The 22,655-nt window shown below is 30.1% G+C and overlaps 1 protein-coding gene across 1 annotated transcript; it reads left to right on the top strand.

The window, feature by feature from the left end:
• Positions 1-577: 577 nt before the first annotated feature.
• On the top strand, positions 578-21,481 carry LOC113403478 (UNC93-like protein). The gene is made up of 11 exons (XM_026644042.2): positions 578-702; positions 13,621-13,835; positions 15,522-15,640; positions 16,087-16,249; positions 17,005-17,128; positions 17,743-17,889; positions 18,133-18,199; positions 18,733-18,892; positions 19,331-19,435; positions 20,048-20,210; positions 20,984-21,481. The coding sequence occupies exons 2-11, from the start codon at positions 13,728-13,730 to the stop codon at positions 21,271-21,273; spliced, it is 1,446 nt and encodes a 481-aa protein (XP_026499827.2). The 5' UTR covers positions 578-702; positions 13,621-13,727; the 3' UTR covers positions 21,274-21,481.
• The last annotated feature ends 1,174 nt before the right edge of the window (positions 21,482-22,655 follow it).

Below are 22,655 nucleotides of genomic sequence, written 5' to 3' on the forward strand. Positions count from 1 at the left end.
AAGCCGAAGGCCTTAGGTTCATTTTCATTCACGGCGGTTATCGTATAGGGCATGATATTCGTTTTTATTTTGTCGTTGTGTTACATATTTTGATGCTTAGAATACAAAATAGTAGACCCTGGAATATATCGGAAAAACACCGAGACGTAAAGATAAAATTAGATACTCTTTCCGTATAACATCAATACTTTGTATTGTTGTGTTGAAGGATCAGTGGCCTAGTATAATTACAGGCACAAGGAATATAAAAGCTTAGATCTTTCGGTGTATTGTCTATGGAAATGTGACCACTACGAACCATTTTCCAAAATCTCGGCTGACTTCCCTTTAGAAAGAAAATCTTGAAGAAAAATATAATCATACGATAAATGATTACTAGTATTTGAATAATTTATATACGATTATATTGTAACAACAATTGCAAATGTTATCTAATCACTTTTCCTATGTATCTATAAGACGGCAATATCATTAGGAAATGGACTTATGACAAATTATTGCAACGCTAAACCTACCATTATTGCAACAGCCTATAAAGTTCTCAGCCCGCAGTGCGTGTGATGCCCGCAGATTATGTCACGGACTAGTCTGCCGGTACACTCGAAGAAACGCGCGCGCGCAGCGGATTTCCGCACGATTTATTATTACGAGTTCTTACGCGAAAACCGCGGGTTGTATTAATAAATGTGAAAACTGAATAAGGTTCCTAAGAAACATTCAATTTTTTTACATCAAATATTTCGGAATAAATATTTTAATATGTCATATAATAATAATAATAGATTCAATATGAATATAATCGTATTCATAAAATATTTCCTATTTATATTTTCCATAAGGATAATATTATTAATATAGATTTTTCTGTAATAATGTAATTATTAGAACTACAGATAGGATTTTGATCATATTTGTTGAAAAATTTAAATAGCACGAATAATGTAATTTTATTTACTTGCATCTAAATTAAAACTCAATAAATCAATCGGTTTGATTAAATACTCAAGCTTTAATCTGTGTTGTTGAAACACACCTATTGGTTGATAAAAGTATGGTGAACATCATTTATTCACCATAATTGTATAAATACTTTCGCAAATATTCGTTCGTTATGTGTAATTCATCGATCTTTTTTTTTTTTGTATTTAGATATCGAAGAGAGTGATCATAAAAATTAAAATAAAATAAATAGTGTAGTTGATATAACAAAAAAAAAAACAGAAAAAACATAGATATTAACGAATCATAGACATTTTTATTTTAATATGTAAATATAAGAAATAATATTATATTAATAAAATTACTGAAGATATTCAGATTTAGATAGTACAGACAGACAGATAGACATGACAAATTCTCATTAATTCAAACATTCTTTAATACTGAGTGACCGAATACAAATACCTAGTCTTACTCCGATTGTTCTTCGTCAAACAGAGTAGGGTACTCTATCGTGACAAGTTGACGCACATTTGAAGTGTGAAATAGGTTTAAATGTGATAACTCTGTTCTCATCGTTTTCAGATGTAAAATCTCAAACAAATTCTATATCTAAATAATAAATATTCAATCACAAAATTCGAGGAATAAAATACCCACTAATTTTTTTTATTATTGACATCGTTAGTAATATTTGATAATAAAGGTAACTTTGAAGTTATTAATGACAGTTAACCTAATCAGATATCTAATTAACACAGATTCTGAGATCCTCCAGTTTTAATTACACAATTATTATCAAAAATCTAATTACTATCAATCATTAATTAATAATATGATTTCCGATAACTTTTTTAATATGTAGATATGATCTTAGTAGTTTTAGGTACATCATTTTAAATCTAAATAAATACAAATTTTAGTCATAAATACACAAAAGTCACATACGTTTATTTAATATCAAAAGACAGTCAGTAAGCTACTGTACACTCTTACTTCAACAAAATTGTATTTAATATTCAAAGTTGCTTGTTAATGCTTATAAAAATAAAAGTTTATTGATTTTCGACATATAATTTAATTTAATTATGGCTCTTAGAATTAGCCTGTAATACAATATGCGAAAAAGATTCCGTGACGCCTGCCGAAGAGACGGAGGGAGATACGGTACAGCTGGTTATTTAGTTAGTATTCCGTTGTACTAGGGCACGCGATATTTCCTGAGCACCGGTGAGTCCCACATAAAAATCAAATATATAAATTTAAATAAGACATAAAAATGCCTACAGAACTGCGTAGTTGAATACAACCCGCTGAATTGTTGCCCCTGCCTTCGCTCTGAAAGAAAACTTCTGTTTCGGTCATCACACCTTCGCCTGATTATTGGCCGAAACCGAAGGTGGGATTTTGGGCGAAAGTGACCGAAGGTGAAGTTTAGATCAGATACAATTACCTCATCGCAATTACCGTACTTAAATAAACATTCTCAATTAAGTCAAACAACAAACGAGTTCTCGGTCGGAACTCTAATAAAAATGACTACCTACTACTTACAAAAAATAGAGTAACTAAATGTATTACATAAACGAGAACATCACTGGTGGTAACAGTTAAGAACATCGTAATCGTGATCAGAAGCTCCACTCTACCTGCAGGAGATATCTATTTAGATCTTACTATTATTAGATATGATGATCTATTAGAATTATCTTTAGATTATTTCAAGAGACATGGTAAAAATGAAATAGCATAAGCGATAAACAAACTTTGAGAACGAATAGATTACCTCCAGGTTCTTTCATATACTAAACAAATTAAGTGATTCGAAAAATGCAACGTTTATTTTTTTCATCGGTTTATATAAGGTTTTGTTTTCCGAATTGGTGTAAGTTTTATTTTGACTATCAATAAATATGTAATTAAAACCAAAGTTCCCAATTTGTATAATACATAATTTATTACCGCAAAATTTCCGCTTAAGTATGTACATATCTCACTGTAAATAATAAAAACAGAAGTTAATATATCTAACCGATAATTTAAATAATTTTGAATGACTAATGTATTAGCATCAAGAACAATAATTAACTCTAATTATGAAAATTATGAAAATGTTATTCATAATTAAGAACACGATAAGAAACTTTAAAGCCTCCTACTTCATGTCTAGACATTTCGATAAAACATTTCTTTTCTCACTTCTGTTTTGTTTGAAACAACAACCATGCGAACTAAGATGTTATGTTTCTTGTGCCTGTTACACTGGCTCACTCACCATTCAAATCAGCACAAAACAATACAAAGTATTACTGTTTGGCGGTAGAACATGTGATGAGTGGGTGGTATCTACTCAGACAGACTTACACCCAACCCAAGTAAATGGGGCTTGGGCTACCCCATTTAATGGGGATACAAGTCTAATAAAAAAATATTTACCATAACATACAAGTGTATGTTAAAAGCAAGTGCTTTTTTGTGATATTTTTTTTATATAATTATTATATTTAAGTGATTGACATGAGTGACGGATTTTAAGTTCTTTTTATACAATAATTTAACATAAATTAAAGTGTTCGATTGAAAATTAAAAATACGGGAATTTTGACGCCAATGTAACCGTTGCCTAATGCAGATAATGCTTATCAAATAGACTAAATGCGTCGAGATAGCACTTGAAGGTTAGGATTATGAGTTTTTTTAAAAGAAAAAAAAACATAAAAACGTTGCGATGAGCAGTACAATTAAAAATTATAACGCCACGAAAAAACAAAGTTCGATCTATGATCACTATTTTTTATAAAACCATAGATCATGACTATTGAAGGTTGTTTTTTTATATAATAATAAAAAATATATATAATAATAATTAAGTTTCAATGAAATATTTTTCATTGTGGTATTGAGTTTTTTTAATCAGCTGTCTTTTACGAATTAAATATTTAAATTATATTCATTAATTCAGTTTTTTGAGATCAAGGCTTAAATTTTTGTGTGTTATGGTACTCATGGTTTGTTTTAATGTTTTTAATACAAACTTCCTTGAACAGAGACAAAGATCCGTGTAATACCATTATATAATTACAGAAAAAAAAAAATTACCATTACTTAAAAAGACACGAAAAAGATATTGTTTAAAAATGAATAACAACAAATTGTATTATAATATAGCAATTAGGATGATTTATATAATATAAATTAAAAATATATTGTACATAAGCGCTAAAAAGTAATATGAAGTCAAGTCCTAGTTCGTTGAACTGTAGAAGTATAAGAAGAAGGTATGAGAAGAAAAGACTTAAAAACTCTTCGAAAATAAGCCATTATTTCTCGTAAAAAGTAAAGGATATAAAATTGTTATTGTGGGTTGTTATCCCTAAGAGATAGACATATACCATTGCGATCTTTTTTCAAGACTCTTTTAAGGTGTATAGTACTCTAGTACAATGCTGTAGCGTTATTTTGATCTATCTCGGAGGGTTCTGCCAGTTCTGTTCAATATAAGGGCAAAAAAATTGTTTACGCCATCACATTAGTGTTTCCGCAAAACCGCATCAAATCCGTTGTGTTATTTTAAATATCTAAGCATACTAGCTACTCCTCCCGGCTTATGATTGGCCTCCGAAAATCAGATTAGGGCTTTTAAAATCATAAAACGTTCAATTCTTGGTGCGCTTAGGATCACAATTGAATGAATGGTTTAAAGTTTCAGTTTTATTTATTAAGAACAAAATATATTAATTTTAGGCCTCCTTGAATCCTTATTGTTTCCTTAGATTTCAATTGTACAAAAATTATATTTTTCTATATATTACCGAAAATAAACTTAAAATGAATTAACGGCATTCCTTATCAATACCAAGCTTAATCCTTGGTTAAGGACGCATTCAATATTTACAATGTTCTTAAACACTTAAATGCAAAACATATTATACACAGATACTCGGATAAAAGGATTATTTAACTAAAAACAAATTTACATTTCACGTGTTTAAATTAAATATTTTTATATTTACTTTTACTTTGCGATACTAGATTAGAAAACAAAAGCAAATCTTAAACTCGAGCTAAAGATTTATCAATTACAGGTTCTCATATAATTATTCTTGAATAATTAAAGTTGTTTAGGTGTTCTTGGTGGCAAGTTCTGTCTGGTTTGAAGGTGAGTGACCCGCAGCTTTTATAAACAAACAGACGGGGCCTGTTTTGGCCGGCCACTCAGGGTTTCTGCCCCGGGGCGTCCGCAATAAATAGTTGTACTATATGTGATTTTATTTTGTTTAGATGAAAAAATATTGTTTTAATTATAACAGACAATCCATAGACATTGGCGCTGTGAGAAATATTTGCTATTCCTTATATCACCCATTTGGACAGTGAGAAGTCATGTCATAATCATATTGCCAAAACAAAGATTTACATATAAATTTTATGCCTTTTTTATTTACTATCGTAAAGTATTAGGTATTCTTTCAATATTACGTTCAATAAAATATAATTAAGAGATAATCATTAAAGCACTTGCAATTTGCACAATGATAAAGATTAGACTTAATGTTTAAGGAAAGATAAACTCTTCTTTCTTTGAATGTTAATTAGGTATTAAAAAATATATTAACGATTTTTATACCATTCGCGAAATCGCAGTCAATAACACGATAATGAGGTATACATATTTTACTTAAAATTCGATTAAGACCACTTTAAAGAATGTCGAGACTTTACAATGCTACGAGCTGTTTAAAATTTTTTTTTGAAATATACAGAGGTATAATTTATGCAAGCAAAATAAAAATGTACCTTTTCTTTTGTACATCTAAGCGTGTCTGATTATTTGAAATAATTGAAGATGACGCTTCAAGGAAGCAAAGATAAATTTGCATAATGTGTCTTTAGCTTCTGCGTAAAGTAATAAAGAAAAAATTAAAATATTTTATTATATTTTATTATATTACTGAGCAGACGTAGTCCTGTCTGCGCATATAATTATATTATACAAAATCACATTGTTGTTGTTTGTTTAATTTAAATGTTGAATTAGAAGCTGTTAAAAATGATTTTAATCAATAGTTCGACGAATGTATTGCTGTTAGCTAATAACAAAAGAAATATACTTTATATTTTAATAGCGGCTTTTATAAAATTTCACAAATACATTTTTAAGATGCTTACGTATTATATATGTACAAGGTATAATGCCTATAACACAGTATTTGATAAACGTTTTGCTTTCGGATGTTAGAATTTCTGCTATTGCAGTTTGCTACTAATCCGAAATTTACGAATAGTATAATATATATTAAATTATAACACAGCACTATTCCACTTTACTAATTATATACACTTAGATTTTACCTCCAGAGCTCTGACAACAGACACCGGATTTCATGGGTACGCCACTACGAGGTACCGGATTCGATTCCCGGCCAGTCGATGTAGAAAAAGTTCATTAGTTTTCTATGTTGTCTTGGGTATATGGTACCGTCGTTACTTCTGATTTTCCATAACACAAGTACTTTAGCTACTTACATTGGGATCAGAGTCATGTATGTGATGTTGTCCAATATTTCTATATAACAGCTTCGTCGATGTTGAAAACGCCATTTTCTCAGATATCCATAGTGTATATCATAGATTATTCAAGTTCTTGACCAGTTAAAAATTGTCTCGTAAAATTAATTTTAGATATACTTCATTTGGCTTTTTTGCTCTTTCAGTTGGAATAGGCTTACGTAACATTTAACAGTACTAAGTTATGGAAATTAAATGTACTTCGCACTTCTCTAAATTAAATTCAGTAATTTCCTTAATTTTTTACCTTCATTTTGAAATTTATACGATGATACTTTATCCTAGTCAGGAAGTTTGTAAACATAAACGAGGTTACGTGAAGGAAAATCACAACTTGACAATATTCAAAACATAAAATGATCTTCAGATTTTGCAAATGCTAATTTTGTAATTTGCATTTGCAAAATTTAATACTCAGTAAATAAATTCATCAATAATGGTTTTATCAATTAGGGTCTAGGAGTAGTCTAGGAGTCGAGGGCAGATTTGCGATGGTCAATATTATTTATTTTTATTTATTAATTATTAAATTACATTCAGTATTTGAAAGCAAGCAAAAAAAGAATGAGGTTATTAATTTGATTAAATGATTTATTTTTTTTGTTTGTTGCCTTAGAACTCCGTCATTTATGAATTTATTTTATTTTTATTGTTTTTCGTTTTCCATTTAAATGTAAAGGAAAAATTTAAGTCTGTTTTTTTTTTCGATATATTTTATATTATATTGGACATAAATAGATTAAGTATTTGTATAATAAGATATATGATACTGAGGTATAGTAAGACGAAAAAATCTTCAAGACCAACAATTCTATGTCAATTCTAAATCTTTCCAACATTTTTTTTATTTACTCTTTCATTGTACTACGTCTATTAGTTTGGTAACACAGTTTTGTTTGGTTATAAATGGTATAAATGGTCTTCGTGTAATCAAATATTTTAAAAATAATAATTGAACAATTTTATCGACTGTAATGTGTGCTGATTTATATATTTTAATATTAAGAAAGTATTTGAATGATTAACCAACTTATAATCTTAAGAATTACCTGTATTATGTTTATAGGCATAAGAGAGGCAAACAATGAACAGCATATTCTTTGAAAACATTTGAAATTGAATCTACTTCATCCAAATATTAAAAAAATGAAATATGTTAATTTTAAAGTTTAATTCAACTAGCGTAAAAATCTACGAGTACGATAATCATGACTTCTATAGGTTTCCAATTGAACGCTTCAAGTTTTCAATGACTATGACATTCATATCAAAATATAGAGAACTTCCTGTTAAACTAATTTCAAAATATTGAAAGTCAAAAAAGAAGGTCACTGTATTATATATACATTCCATTATATTATTTATTGATCTCGTTGACTTTGACAGTCATAGACAATTTTAATATTTTTTTATAGTTTATATACATATAGTACATATATGCTCCTAACAGTCACATACCACAACTAAAGAAAGAACAGAAAGGGCAATCAACCGGAACATACTAAGGTACAAAGCAGTCTGTGTACTGTTTTTAGAGAAGAATTTTTAGCAAATTATGAATTATTTGATTAAAAGTATTGGCTTGTTGATAAGCTATTTCTAATATAAGAATGCCGTTAAAAACATTCTTTAAAAGGTCTCTATAAGGTTTCGGAATTCTCAAGGCGAGAGTTTTAATCGCTCTGGGACAAGTTTTATTATTTTAATTGGATTGCTCAGATTTCCGACATTTCAGAGATTGATTTTCATGGTACATATTTTCTCGGAACGTTCTAATTTGTACCGGCCATGCTAGCCGCGTCCCGATTTCAGTCGCGTTTAAGTTGGATCTAATTTGGATATCCGCAGTCAAATACAGAGGATTTTTTTTTGCCTTTGACTATTTCTATAAAGATTAACAAAAAGGTTTTAATGAATGATATTTGAATGAGTGATTGAAAACCTTTCAGAAAAGATGGGTGGTAACGTTTTTCTCCTTGTGTACAGTTTGCTTTTAGTCTCTTTTTTACTTTCATTCATTTGAATTGAGTGTAGTATCACTATTGATTTTATTGTAAATGCTTATAATGACATATGGTGTATCATACTTTACTAACAAACTTTTGTTTACTTTATGAACAGGCCAATAGTATTTCTTGTAATATAAATAAATGAATATATCATATTCATTAACGTTCCATATAATGCTGTGACGAATTATTTCTCTATAAACTTCGTTGCCTCAAGTCCTACCTATAACCTTCCTCAATAAATGGCCTATTTAACACAAAAAATATTCTTCAAGTCGGACTAATATTGACCAGGTTTAACACGCATACATGTCTTTATGATATAAATATAGATTAATCTTCACTAAGGCCATTGTGAAAGATTTGTGATCTTGAACGGTTATCTAGCCATTCAGTTGTAGTATTATTAATATTAATATGATAACTGTTTATTACGACTCATATTGAAACCTTGAACATAAAGCTATGGTATTAGAAATAATGTTAGGTACATATAACATTATGTAAAGATGTATGTCATACTTAAAAGGAAAGCTATACAATAGAGGTACTTTGCGTGTGTTGCGTAATGATAAAAACAAAAATAAGAATCAAGGTGATTTGTGTTTCTCTTACTTTAAGGTATATGGATAATGTTTTGCTATCTATGAGTTAAAAATATTGCATTATATCACGATTAAGTTTTCGGTAACTTATCTAAGTGTCAGATATTTGTGCGTGTGTTCGTGTCCGTGATTTGACGCAAGTGAGCGAAGGTTATATTTTAATATCCATCGTATTCGTAGAGGAACCTTTAAATATCTTTGTTTTTAAACCTTTTATAAGCTTAAGCGTGACGTAACTTATTGATATATGATTTTTTTAATCGAATGGTTTTTTATGTTTGTTGCCTTAGAACTCCGTCATTTATGAATTGATTTTATTTTTAATGTTTTGGTAGGGTATTCTACACGTTTGTTACCATTTAAATGTAAAGAAAAAATTCTGTTATAGTTTCGGTAAATTTTATATTATATTGCACATAAATAGATCAAGTATTAAAAGTATGTACTCATAATATTATATAAAATACACAGCATAGTTCTATAAAAAGGTATATGATACTGTAGTTTAGTAAGGAATCGTGTACCTATAGATGTTTCTAAATGTTATGAGATGGAACCGAGTTGAAAAGATATCGTTGTACTTGTGAATGTAAACTTAAATAGACTAGTGTTCGCCCATTGGTTAAAATTCAACAATAACTTTAATTAAAATATTGAGAAAAACAAGTATGAATTTGCATGTTTCAAATGTTTCATTCTTGTTTTCAATATTTGTTTTTTCTTTTTTTATACCGAATAGGAGTGCGCTAGGCAAGAAAATATTAGACAGTACTATCGCCAACATTTTTTGGCCTTTGCAAAAAGGTCGCAAGACCGACAATTTTCTAGTTCATTGTTTTTTTTTGTAAATTATATAAGTCGTAAAAACTTTCCCCTTTTATCACTCTTTCGACTTATCGATGTAAAGCGACTTTGTTTTATACTATGTATTTAGATTATAAATATCTTGTTCATACCTTAAGCAATCTATTTTGGTATATGATCAAGATAAACAATTAGGGTGTATATTTGAACACAGATAATTTCTACTAATATTATAAATGCGAAAGTGACTCTGTCTGTCTGTTGCCATTGGACGGATAAATTGAAATAAAGCAAGCTGGAACTCTAAGGAAGCACATACGCTACTGCTGACGATCTAAATATAGTATAATATACAAGATTGATATTCATAATGACGTTTCTTCGATAAAAAATCCCTGAATCATTTTGTTCAGTCGTTCGACGTATAAAATGGGAGTGACTCAGTAGGTATAAGATAAGTAAAAAGTAAAAAATAAAATAAATATATAAATAAAAAGTAAAAATAAGTTGGATGAGTGAGGCTACACGTGAATACGGATTTATATTTGAAAAAAAATAGCTATGCGTGTAGTATTGTATTAGGATAATTTGATGATCTAAGCGAAGACGCGAAAAACTAATTTTATTTAAAGTCGATTCAAAATCAAAATATACTTTATTCAAGTGGGCTTTTACAAGCACTTGTCATTTAACAAACTATATTAAGTAAAGCTACCACCACCGGTTCGGAATGTAGATTCTACCGAGAAGAACCGGCAAGAAACTCAGTAGTTACAATTTTTCAACATTAAAAATACAGTCATGTTAGTTAAATACAATTATATATGTATGTTATAGATCCTGCCTGGAAGTCAACAAGCTTTAACTCCACGCTTTTTTATCGTCTATATAATCTTGTGCCGAATAATATGCCTTCTTACCAATGTATATTTTACAAATGATTTGAATTTATGAAACGGCAAAGAAATGTCAGCGGAATTTTATTATAGAAACGGATACCTTGCCCCAAGAATGATTTATTGACTTTGCGGAGTCAGTTATATGAATCCGGTCTTTCAAAACCATATATATATATATATATATTTTTTTTTTCGAAACTTGACATTATTTATATATTTTATTAATCATACTTATACATAATTATGTATTATATGGCAAAACAGAATTATATATCAGAATTTTTTATATGTAAAGACGGGATTCTAAATTAGAAAACATAGTAAGTATATACGAATTAGGATAATATACTAAGCGATTAAAATATTGTAAGCGGCATCATGTAATTTTTTCCCAGAGAATATGTATATATTTTATTTGTATAAATATGAATTAAAAATAGTTTCTGTATAAGAATGCCAGTAGCATTTTCCCGTTGAATCGCAATACTGATCTTCTAGGCAAAAAAATGAACCAGCCCTCCTGTCACCAGTGGAAAAGATCGTGGTGAATTCTATTTAGACTTATTTTCAAAGACAATTAATTAGTGAGATATATTTGACTATTACAAATTCCTAATAAGAACGTCACATGTCCTATGACGATAAATAGTTATAGTCTATTGTTCGTTGTGTTTGAGATGAATGTCAGTACATTATATAAATGCTATATTATTACAATACTTATGTATGTGACAATAAATAACAATGTACTCAGCTGTTACATTTTATTTTATGAATTTGACACGTTTTTGTGTTATTACAACGAATTTAGAACAATTTTACGTGCTCTTGCGTGTTCTTATAAACCGGTTTTTTACGTTTAATTTGTTGAAATAAAACAGCAAAAAAGTATACATACATATATACTGGTAGTGCGTCCTGATTTCGTTTCTGTTAAATTCATACAAAATTACACGTCTTTTTTCGTTTTCGTGTATAAGTCCCACGACTTGCCTAGGACGCCTAGTGCGCCCTAGTACACAGGAATACCCACTAAAAGACCAGCTCTTCGTCTCTTCGGCAGGCGCCACGCTTCTCGCGGATCGCTTTTGTATGCTACCTTGACAATACAAAACAGGTGTAGTTTTGTACCCCCTTTGACGTTGAAAATTTCCAAAATCGTTTCTCAGTGAGCGTTTACATCTAACTATGCTAAACTTCAAGTCAATCGGGCCTGTCGTTTCGGATATCTGAGTCAGTCAATGATATATCGCTTATATACCTATATATAGATACGATATGTAGGTATATGTACATTTAAACGTTTGACCATGGTTAAGGTGTTATAAGATTCTATCAAATGAGTATGATTTTATAATATAAGTACTATAGTTATGCAATTACGTCAAAACATAACTAAAAGCATAAAAAGCTTGCATCTCTCTTAAATAATTTCTTTCAAAATGCCTGATAGCAATAAATGTAGGCTGAATTGTAATGCTGAGGCAGACAAGTGCAATCTTACAACAGTAAGTTTGCAACATGTGTATAATTTAAAAAAAAGCAACATCTACAATACTAATAGCTTCAATAATTTTGTTGTAAGTCAGCAGTGCAGTGACATCGCGTGTTTTGCATAATTAATATTTACACATATAAACGTTTATTTAATTTCGTCTGTTTGTAAATAATATTTTAGAAAGATATATGTACCTTTGTTTTACGTACCTACGTCGTACCTAAGTCTTAACAGTAAATAACAAAACATTTTTGTTCTAACCGGAATCATTTTCTGAAAATCTTTGACACGCTGACCTTTAAAATAAAAAATATATCTATTGTAGAGTATATATTTCTTAGGAATGGGCTTTGTTATTTGGAAACAATCATTGTCGAAGTCTTCTCACGATTCTGTTTAGTTAAGCCGCTGGGTTTATCCACAAGTTAGGGCTGTTGAGAAAACTGGTACTGACATAAAGACCTATTTATTTTAAATATGACGTTTCTTGTTATAAAACATATTATATCCGTCGCTTGTATTTAATGTACCGCGCACTATATAAAAATGACACATTATAAAAAATGTTAAACTTTAAACAGTCCACCTGACACCTCAATATATAAATAAGTCTTATTAGTAAGTATAAAAATTTAATCACAAAAGTATGATTGAAAAAAAAAAACACGAACCGCGTTTAAAATATCACGAAATAGTAAAATTATTAAATTTTACAACTGTTTATGTATTGCAAATAATTGAATTTATTTGAATATTATTTTGAAGTAGTCATTAAATCACTTTTACTAACAAGTATGGACTAATGACACAGATATGTATCTTGATTGACTTAGCGTGCTTACTGTTAATATTTTACCGATATATTTTCCCTTTAAATGTATTCAAGTAATAATACTTTAATAATTCATATGCAATTTCTATACCCAACTATCAAACCACAGTACAATAATTATTTTCTTGATAAATACCTATAAGAATATAAGCTACGGAACCGATTCATTTAAATAACGAATCGTCTTAATATTTTTTTAAATAATGCTGTGAAGAACAGTTGTTTTTCGATCGAGGATATTTTTTTTAGGTATACCTAAATGATCTTTCTAGAGAAGTCAGACAATATAAGGCCTCGAAACTAATATAAGTCGGCATAATTTATTCGTTTGATAATATATTTCCATCCCGTAACTTATTAGTTAACGATCACAACCGTTAATTGATCAAATTTAAAGGGAAATTACAATCTGTCATTAATTAAATACGATAGACGATGACGATAATTATGTCTTATTTATTGCTAGGAAAAGACGCAACGCAACAATTGTAATAAAAACGGTGTCGCTTGTGTGTGTGAGTGAAAAGTGAATACTAACTGTGTGTGAAATTTAATATATTATAAAGAGTGATCATGTCAAAAGGTCAAGATATAGAGTTCAAGCCGAGGGAGACATGGAGGATCGCTAAAAACGTCGTCGTCATCAGCATCGCGTTTATGGTTCAATTCACGGCTTACAGTGTGAGTTGGATAATGATAATTATTTTTACAAATGAATAGTTTCTATACACGACTCAACTTGTAACACGTGTATAATTTTTTATTTGAGCGGGTAATTTTTGTTATAAAATACATTGAAGGCCAGTAACATATGAATCCGATCCCTGGTTTAAATTCAGGCAACCAACACTGAATTATCACTAACTTTATTTGTGTATGAGAACCTCCTTATTAATTAAGGAGTTATTTGCCTTCAGGAAATCTTACTAACCTTTTTTATTTATTTTTATTTAAGTACAATTCAACGTACTTAGTTACATAAATGAAATACTATGTCATTTGTTTTTTTTAATTATTCTTGATCGTTTTTGTAATACATTGCTTTTTGTTGAAAATTTATGTTTGATTAACAATCTAAAGTGGTAATTACGGGAACCATTCATATTGGCCTTGTGTCCATTGAGTCATGGGTGTAAAGTAAGAAGCACATCTTCAAAGACATTCGCAAGAAAAATATTATTTTACGCATACCTCTTTGAGAGCCGATTGGTCATTTTGTTTAACTGTATTGACATTAATAGTATTCAAGTTTAACTTGCTTTATATCTTTATCAAAGAGAGAAAGTGGAAGTGAGAGAGCGAGAAAGAAAGAGGGAGCGAGAGAGAGAGAGAGCGAGTACTATGCACCAATTGGTTGGGTTGGTACTATGCACCACCATAATGGCGGGTTCAAACCTGGGCAAGCATCTTTTAATTTTTAAGTGCTTAATTTATGTTCATATATATAAACATCGTGAGGATACTTGCATGTGTTGAATGGCAATCCTTATTGGAGCAGTATTTATTACCTCCAAACTATTTCCTTTTCTTCCAAAAAGGCCAAGAGGCTTCACCATAGCAATGGATCTTACTTATGTTGAATATTTGTATCAATGACACAAGTACCTAATAAAATAGTTTGTCATTTGTATATGCGACTATATGCTCACTGTTTAGAATCAGATCCGTTCGAAATCTTAATTTTATACTTTTTTTTAATTGACAAAAAGCAATATGTTTACAAAAATAAAAATCATCATCATGTTTTAGATCTATTCACTCACGTAAACGCGACCTACTTTAAATAATCGGCGTTTTAATTAACAAATATAATCTAATTTCTATTTTTTGCCTAGTCGTCTCACTCAACTAATGCGATAATCATTTAACGTACCTACACTCTATTTCAAACATAAGAGGATAAAAGCCAAATAAACAATATTTGACTACCAATTGACGGACGGTCGAGAGCTTGATTTGCAAGTAAATGTTAAGTAAGTAGTTAAGTGTAATAGTATCGTTTAAGAAATAAAGATATATTAATCATAAACTTTTAGTAGTGCACAGTGTAGCTGAGTTATATAATATAGCATGAAATATTTAAATCTAAGGTTTGTTTGTCTTTATTCCTACTTCGATTGGAATAGGCTATTGAGGGGTGCGCCTTCGTGAGCAAATAGATCTATATTATGTGACAGAAATTAACGGCATTACTCACTACCATTAGGGGGGTGTTTAATTAAATACTGAATTCTCTCTTTTTGTCATTAGTCATAGTACGTACATTTGAAAGAGAGATACACAGCATTAACAATAATAAATATATGTTCTACAAATAGGTATTTAATAATTATGCTGTTTAAATATCGTGTCTTTATATTTAATTAGGGTGCTGCAAATCTCCAAAGTTCAATCAATGCGGAAGCAGGACTGGGAACTGCATCTTTAGCGGCGGTGTATGCGGGTCTGATCTTCTCAAATATTTTTTTACCTGTGGTTGTTATCAAGTAAGTTTCGAGTATACCTACTAATTAATTCATTAATTCAAGATAGATAATAATTTAAATGCACAATTACCTTCTCAACTACATACGTCACTATAAAAAGTTAAATGTAGTTATCTTTGTTTGAATTTAAACAATAAACAATAAATCATTTAATAATAACTATTTTTAAAATCGGTTTATTTGCAATACTAAAATGTATCTGGCCAATAACAGGTGGTGGATGCGTTCTAAGCTTTTTCTAAAAGAAAACAGATCCTTCTGTAAATTATATTTATGTAATAATATAAAAGGTTTTATTGAAAATTAATTGAAAAAATAATTAGAACAACTATAAACATAGATCGAAACGCCTCAAAGATTGACATTAGCAAATCAACTAATCGTAGAATTTTTGGTAATAAGTATCTTAGATGTAACTAAATAAAACTTATATTTTTCATTTTCAGATGGCTTGGCACGAAATGGGCGATGTCACTATCTTTCATCACGTACATGCCATATATAGCGGCTCAATTGTGGCCGCGATTCTATACAATGATCCCGGCTGGACTGATCGTCGGCCTGGGCGGTGGTCCGCTGTGGTGCGCGAAGTGCACCTACCTCTCTGTGGTGAGAGCTAATTGACTTAAAGTTTATAAAGCCTAATAAGAAGTCTTGGACTACTTTTCTAGAAATCATTCTTGAGGCAAGGTATCCGCTTCTATAATAAAATTCCGCAGACATTTTTAACTTTGCCGTTTCATATATTCAAGTCAATTGTAAAAAATACATTGGTAAAGAAGGCATATTATTCGATACAAGATTATATTGATAATAAAAAAGCGTGGAGTTAATGCTTGTTGACTTCCAGGCAGGACCGACCGCCAAATCATAACTCCACACTTATGATGTTATGTCTTTGGTGCCTGTAGACACACTGACTGACTCATTCTTCAAACCGGAACACAGTACATAATACTTAAAGTATTGCTGTTTGGCGGCAGAATATCTGATAAGTTGGTGGTACCTACACAGACGGACTTGCACGAAGCCTTACTGCCAATTAATGCCCTACGCTGCAAGCATTACGTTTAATGTTAAAACGTAGACATTATTATCGTTATAAAAAAAAAAATTCGTTCTTTTCAGTTTTTCGCACTTTAATAATTACTGTAAATATCATTTAATATTTTCTTAAATTACGTATTTTTTTATTTATTCCATAATAAAATTAACTGCGTAATATTTTATGACCTTTTGTAGAAAACAAATTGTATTTTAAATACATATATATTTTTTAATTATATGTAATGTAATTTACATTGAATGTTATTTCAAGCGAAAATGTGTTATTTATACAATTTAACAGTTTTTTTTTGTTCAAGGTCTCCGAAGCGCACAGCAAGATATCCAATATTTCGGCGGAGGCCTTGTTGGTGCGATTCCTTGGTTTATTTTTTATGATCTTCCAATTAAACCAAGTTTGGGGAAATCTCATTTCATCATTAGGTACGTTATTGACAAAGTAAGGTGTTTAATGTTCGAACAACGCAGTCTGTATCTAGTTACATATACTCTATTTCAACCATAAGAGGAGAAAAGCCAAATAGACAACATTTGAAAACAAACTGTTGTAACTTCATTTTTGTGATAATAATATCTATATGTTTTCGCAAGAACAGCACAACACCTAATAGAAGGGATTGTCTTTCGGAGCCTATTGGTCCCCTTATATTTAAGGGCTATTAGAGCTTTGACCCCTGTAATCTTAATTCTGATATATCTAAATTATGTTTCTTTGTCATCCTATCTAAAAATTAGACCGCAAGCCTCTGATCATGCAGCTTAATATTAACGGCTTTTTAAAATTCGATTCTGACGCCATTAAAATATAGGCGCCCCTTGGCACTGAGCGATTGCTCCTATCGCTCTTCCCCAGCACACGTGCTGGTCGTATGGACATATATTACGTTTTAAAATTAAAAAGATTTAAACAGGCATGTTATCGTCACAGGTGTTTTTCGCCAGTACGTACTCGTTTTTAATCAGTTGTTAAAAATCTTAGTTATCTTCTATCGTCCTTAACATGAAAATTTACAATGGATAATTATGTGGTGTTTCAGTGATCTCATCAGGTGATAATTTAGCTGCAGTGACAGCAGTGAATGCCACGATGATACAAAAGCTCTGCGGAGCCAACTTCCTGCCAAGCGCTGATGCTGGAGAGGCCTTGCAACAGCAGCCACCTGAAAAGATACAGATGATTGCGGGTATTGTGATTGTTTTTATTAAATCCAAATACCTAGTTCTTCTTAATTATAGAAAGTTGTTTTGGAGTTTCAATCATCAATATTCTATAGATTTATAAAGAGCTTTAAAAATAATACGAGGGAAAGCGACAAAGTGACGAGATAAGTCTTTTTGTTTCTAGATTTGAGTCGACACTCTGAATATCTCTATGATATCGTGAAAAAAACATGTGTTTTATTAAAAAAACGTCATTTGACTTTCAGGGATTTATTTAGCATGTATGGTTGGCGCGGCTCTTATTGTTGCTGTCGGAGTTGATTCCATGAAAAGGTATTTATTATCAACTTCAAGAGGGTCTCAAGAATAATTCAAGAATAATTTAATTTAATAATTGAAATAATATTTTAGTAATACAATTATGTATCAGTAAAATATAAAGAAAAAACTCCACTATATCGTATCTATTTTTGATCGATGTATATAATTTTAAAAATTCTACGAGTATTTCATTGTATACATAATTATCGGATCTTTAAAATGGAATGTCCTCTAGGTAGTGATCACCCTAATCTCTGACTCTCATATGCAAGATTCCGATTGGTCGGTAAGCTATCTACTACCCGTACCTTTCTATGTTTGGAAGTAATATTGCCAACTACCTTACTATGAGCTATTACTTGAAATATTTTTCGACGGGAAAAACCCAAAAACGTTTCGATCAGATATATCCAAATCGAGTGAAACAGTTAATGAGACATTGATTTGTCAAGAATATATTTTACCCCTTTATTGTTCGTAAGATGTCATCTGTACATATTTTGAGGCCTTTTAGGGAGTTTGTTGATGTATTTTTCATCTGCCAGATATAAAACTGATCGTAACGAAACTGGGTCAGGGTTGACGGGAGTCGCCCTGCTGGTGGTGACACTGAAGTTGCTCGTGGAACCCAACCAACTCATGTTGGTTATTATCAACGTGTTTGTGGGCATGCAACAAGCTTTCTTCGGTGCTGATTTTACTGCGGTGAGGATCTCTAATTATTTATAGTTGTTATTAATAAATGAAGATGATTTTCAGTTTCTAGATTTTATTAAAAAACAAAATGCATATCATGGAATAATCTTATAAAATGTGAAGACTACTTTTAATTTATTTATTTAGTCTTTATCACACACAATTTACAATCAACATAAATGAAGAACAGGTAAAGTTTAAAGTAAGTAAAAGGCGGCCTTATCTGGCAATGGAACTCAGAGTGATCTCGTCCAGACAACCTCTTCAGGATTAATGTAGGACAAAAATTGGGCATAGTGTCCACTTACAATTACATTAGGTAACAAAATCTTGATTTTACGAGATATTCATTAAAATCAAGCGAAATGCCTATAGTGACTTTAATATAATATTTTTGAAGTCATTGAAGAAACAAGTAATATTTCATAAGCAATTATATTGTTGCAGGCTTTCGTGTCTTGTTCGATAGGCACGGGTACGGTTGGTTTCGTTATGATGACATATGGATTAGCAGATGCGATAGGATGTATCGTAACTGGATATTTGGCCAAAGTGAGTACTACCCTTTGAATAATATTATGTATAATGCAGTAAGCCTAAGTATATTTTATCATTTCTATTGAATTATATAAAATTATATTGAATGTGAACTTGCTAATTTTTTTTATCAGGTACTTGACGAAAATATATAATACCTATATTAGTTCTGAAATATTACATCCTTATGTAATAAATATAATCACTTATATAACATTACTTATGAACTCGGATAGGATGATATTTTTTTATTAAAGCGTACAAACATGTGTTTCAAAAACACTATCTTTTTTTTTGGGGTTTATTTCCTCAAAAATTTAAAAGGTCTACACATAAGGAAGTAACTAAGAACTCTAATAATCAGTGTTTTCCTAGACATGGCACTGTAAGCATCGGCAACTTCAAAACTTATCAAATTTTTTATTAATCTGTCCTAGAAACTGGACCCAGGATCTAGAGATAAAAGCTACTAAACGGTTGTTATTTTAAAAATAATAGCAAGTAATTTAGTTCTTTTAAATTGTTGATTACATGTCGAATTTTTGATTGTGTATTACAGAATTCGTATTATATTACGTGTGTTGGGAGGATACTATAGTGTCAAGTGAACATTTCTATGTTTTCTAGGTAACAGGTCGGCTACCTTTGATGTGTGTAGCTCTGGTGGCTCACTTCGGGTTGTTCGTGTCTATATTGGTGTGGAGCCCACAAGCTAATCAGACGTACGTCGTCTACATCATTGCTGTAATTTGGGGAGTATGCGACTCAATCTGGCTAGTACAAATTAATGGTAAGCATTTTTCTCCTGTAGTAATAAAAGTTTTGCACTAACACAATCTAAAAATTCGGATTGTATTGCTGCTTATCAATTATACATACAATAGTTTTAACAGCTGGATACCTGAACAACTTAATAATATGCATTTAACTCTTTGGGCCTTTATAATCAAAAATAAAATACAGCAAGCATACTTACTACAGTTTAATCTGTCATGATTTTTACAGTAAAAAGTTTGTGATCATTTCGAATGATGTTGTCTATATACTACTTATGGTCTACACTATGATGAAATAAAAAATACAGACTTTCTTAATTTATAATATATTTAAGAAGTTCGTAGAAATATTTTCCATCTTCGAAGAAATTATTATGGATTTTTGGACAGAACTATCAATTTTACTCGTTCAATTTTATTGATTAGAGTAGGAATAAAAGTCTTGGGGCTATATAAATCATATTATTTTATTAGCGGAGAAGAGTAACTATTGTGTCACTTTGTGATTCTTTTTGGTAGAACTTACATTCCGAATCAGGAATATTCTCTATAAACTAGTGAGAGCTGGTAAATAACTCACTGCATCGGTATAGAAATCTCTCCTCTGTCGGAGAAGGTATGGAGCTTATCAATAGGGTTGGTGGAATTTTACTATTGAACACGATAATAATTTTAAACACAAATTAAAACTTAGTGCCCAGATTTGATATCTTCATTTCAAGCAATCACGTATACTAACCACTGGGCTTTCTCGATACTCGCCACTTAATTCTAAATGTCATTTCAGCATATTATGGTATCCTGTTTCCTGGTCGTGAGGAAGCGGCGTTCTCAAACTTCAGACTTTGGGAATCAGTTGGCTATATTATAGCTTACGTCATATCTCCTTACATGAGAACGAGTGCTAAGACCTACGTATTATTAGCTAGTATGATTGTAGGAGTGACATTCTACTTCATAGTCGAGTACAAGGACAGAAAGGCTAAGTCTTTATCTAAGAAATTGGAAATAGAAAAAATATCGCCGTCGAAGTATATTGGGGGTCTTGACAATACGGCTTATCAAAAAGCTGAATAATTAGTAAAGATGTTTTTATTGACAGACAAGTTAAGATTTTCTATCTGGATAAAGTTTGTGTAATACGGTTTGTTTTTTTGAAGCTGATATGTATTGACATTCGCATTGACTTATTTTGAGACCCGGGTCTGGCCGTCCGGTTTGACACCTAATAGATTCTAGGTTGGCGGCGAACTAGTTATAAGCTAAATTTATTGTATTAGTTATTTAAGCGTCTTTTTTATTTAAGCATTTTTAACTTAGAAATACCAGTCGATTTAATTTAAGTATTAAACGTTGATTTTAAATGTGTTTCTAATTAGTTTTATTGTTAGTTTCGTAATATATATATATTTTTTTTTTATACTTTATTAGCTTATATCCATTTTTTGTAAAATGTTTTCAGATCGATCTTAGTGTATTGGCAATTTTATACGATATTTTAATTTTTTTTAAATTTATTTTTAAAAAAAATCCGTGTTAAGTTTTTTGAGATTATAATTATTCATAAATTTCAAATTAGACTATAGATAAAACAATCTATGAATTTCATGATTGCATATGAACATATACTAGAAAACATTAAATGTACCCCCTTTTTTTTAATAAAGACTTGAAAATATTTAAATTTTATCAACATGAGACCAAGGATAAGCTGACTTTTTCCAATATACTAATATGACATTTATAATTTCAACTTTAAAGTTATTATAATATTCATTGGACCAGAATAATTTCCTCTTTACCTAAATGTAAAATTTATTAAACTCACTACAATTAAAACTATATTAAACTTGATAAATTATAATAAAATTATTTGTTTATAAACGTCTATTAATAATAATAATTAATCGACATCTTATTGTCATTAAACAACAGTTTTGACGCCTGATATATTTTTTTCGGATGCATAATTATTAAACTATTTGTGATATTGCTAATAAAAATATACATTTACGTTCTGTTTATATCCCTAACACTGGCTATCTCTCTCCTATTCAAAAGGGTTATTATATACCTTACATTTACTATTAAAAAAATACGTAACATAAGTTTATTGAAGAAAGGCAGATTTTCTAACGATTAACGCACGTGAAATAAAGCACGTTGTTTTGTTGTATGAGGATAGAACACGTTATTCTATGTAAATCGAATCAGCCATTTTGTACAAAAAAAATACAGATTTATGATATGATTACAAAAACTATCAAATTTAGATTTAAAGGAAATAGGAATACGATCTTTATAAATAAATATAACTGCTTAATTTTTTATTATTATTAAATATTACGTATCATTTATTATTTGAGCCAATAATACATTTTATATAAAGTAGGTTTATTTCGCTATTATTAACCTAATAGCATTATTATAAATTCTATTAGCACATACATTAAACGATT

Source organism: Vanessa tameamea, chromosome 13 (genome assembly GCF_037043105.1).
Source record: "Vanessa tameamea isolate UH-Manoa-2023 chromosome 13, ilVanTame1 primary haplotype, whole genome shotgun sequence".
In the NCBI taxonomy this organism is placed as follows: domain Eukaryota; kingdom Metazoa; phylum Arthropoda; class Insecta; order Lepidoptera; family Nymphalidae; genus Vanessa; species Vanessa tameamea.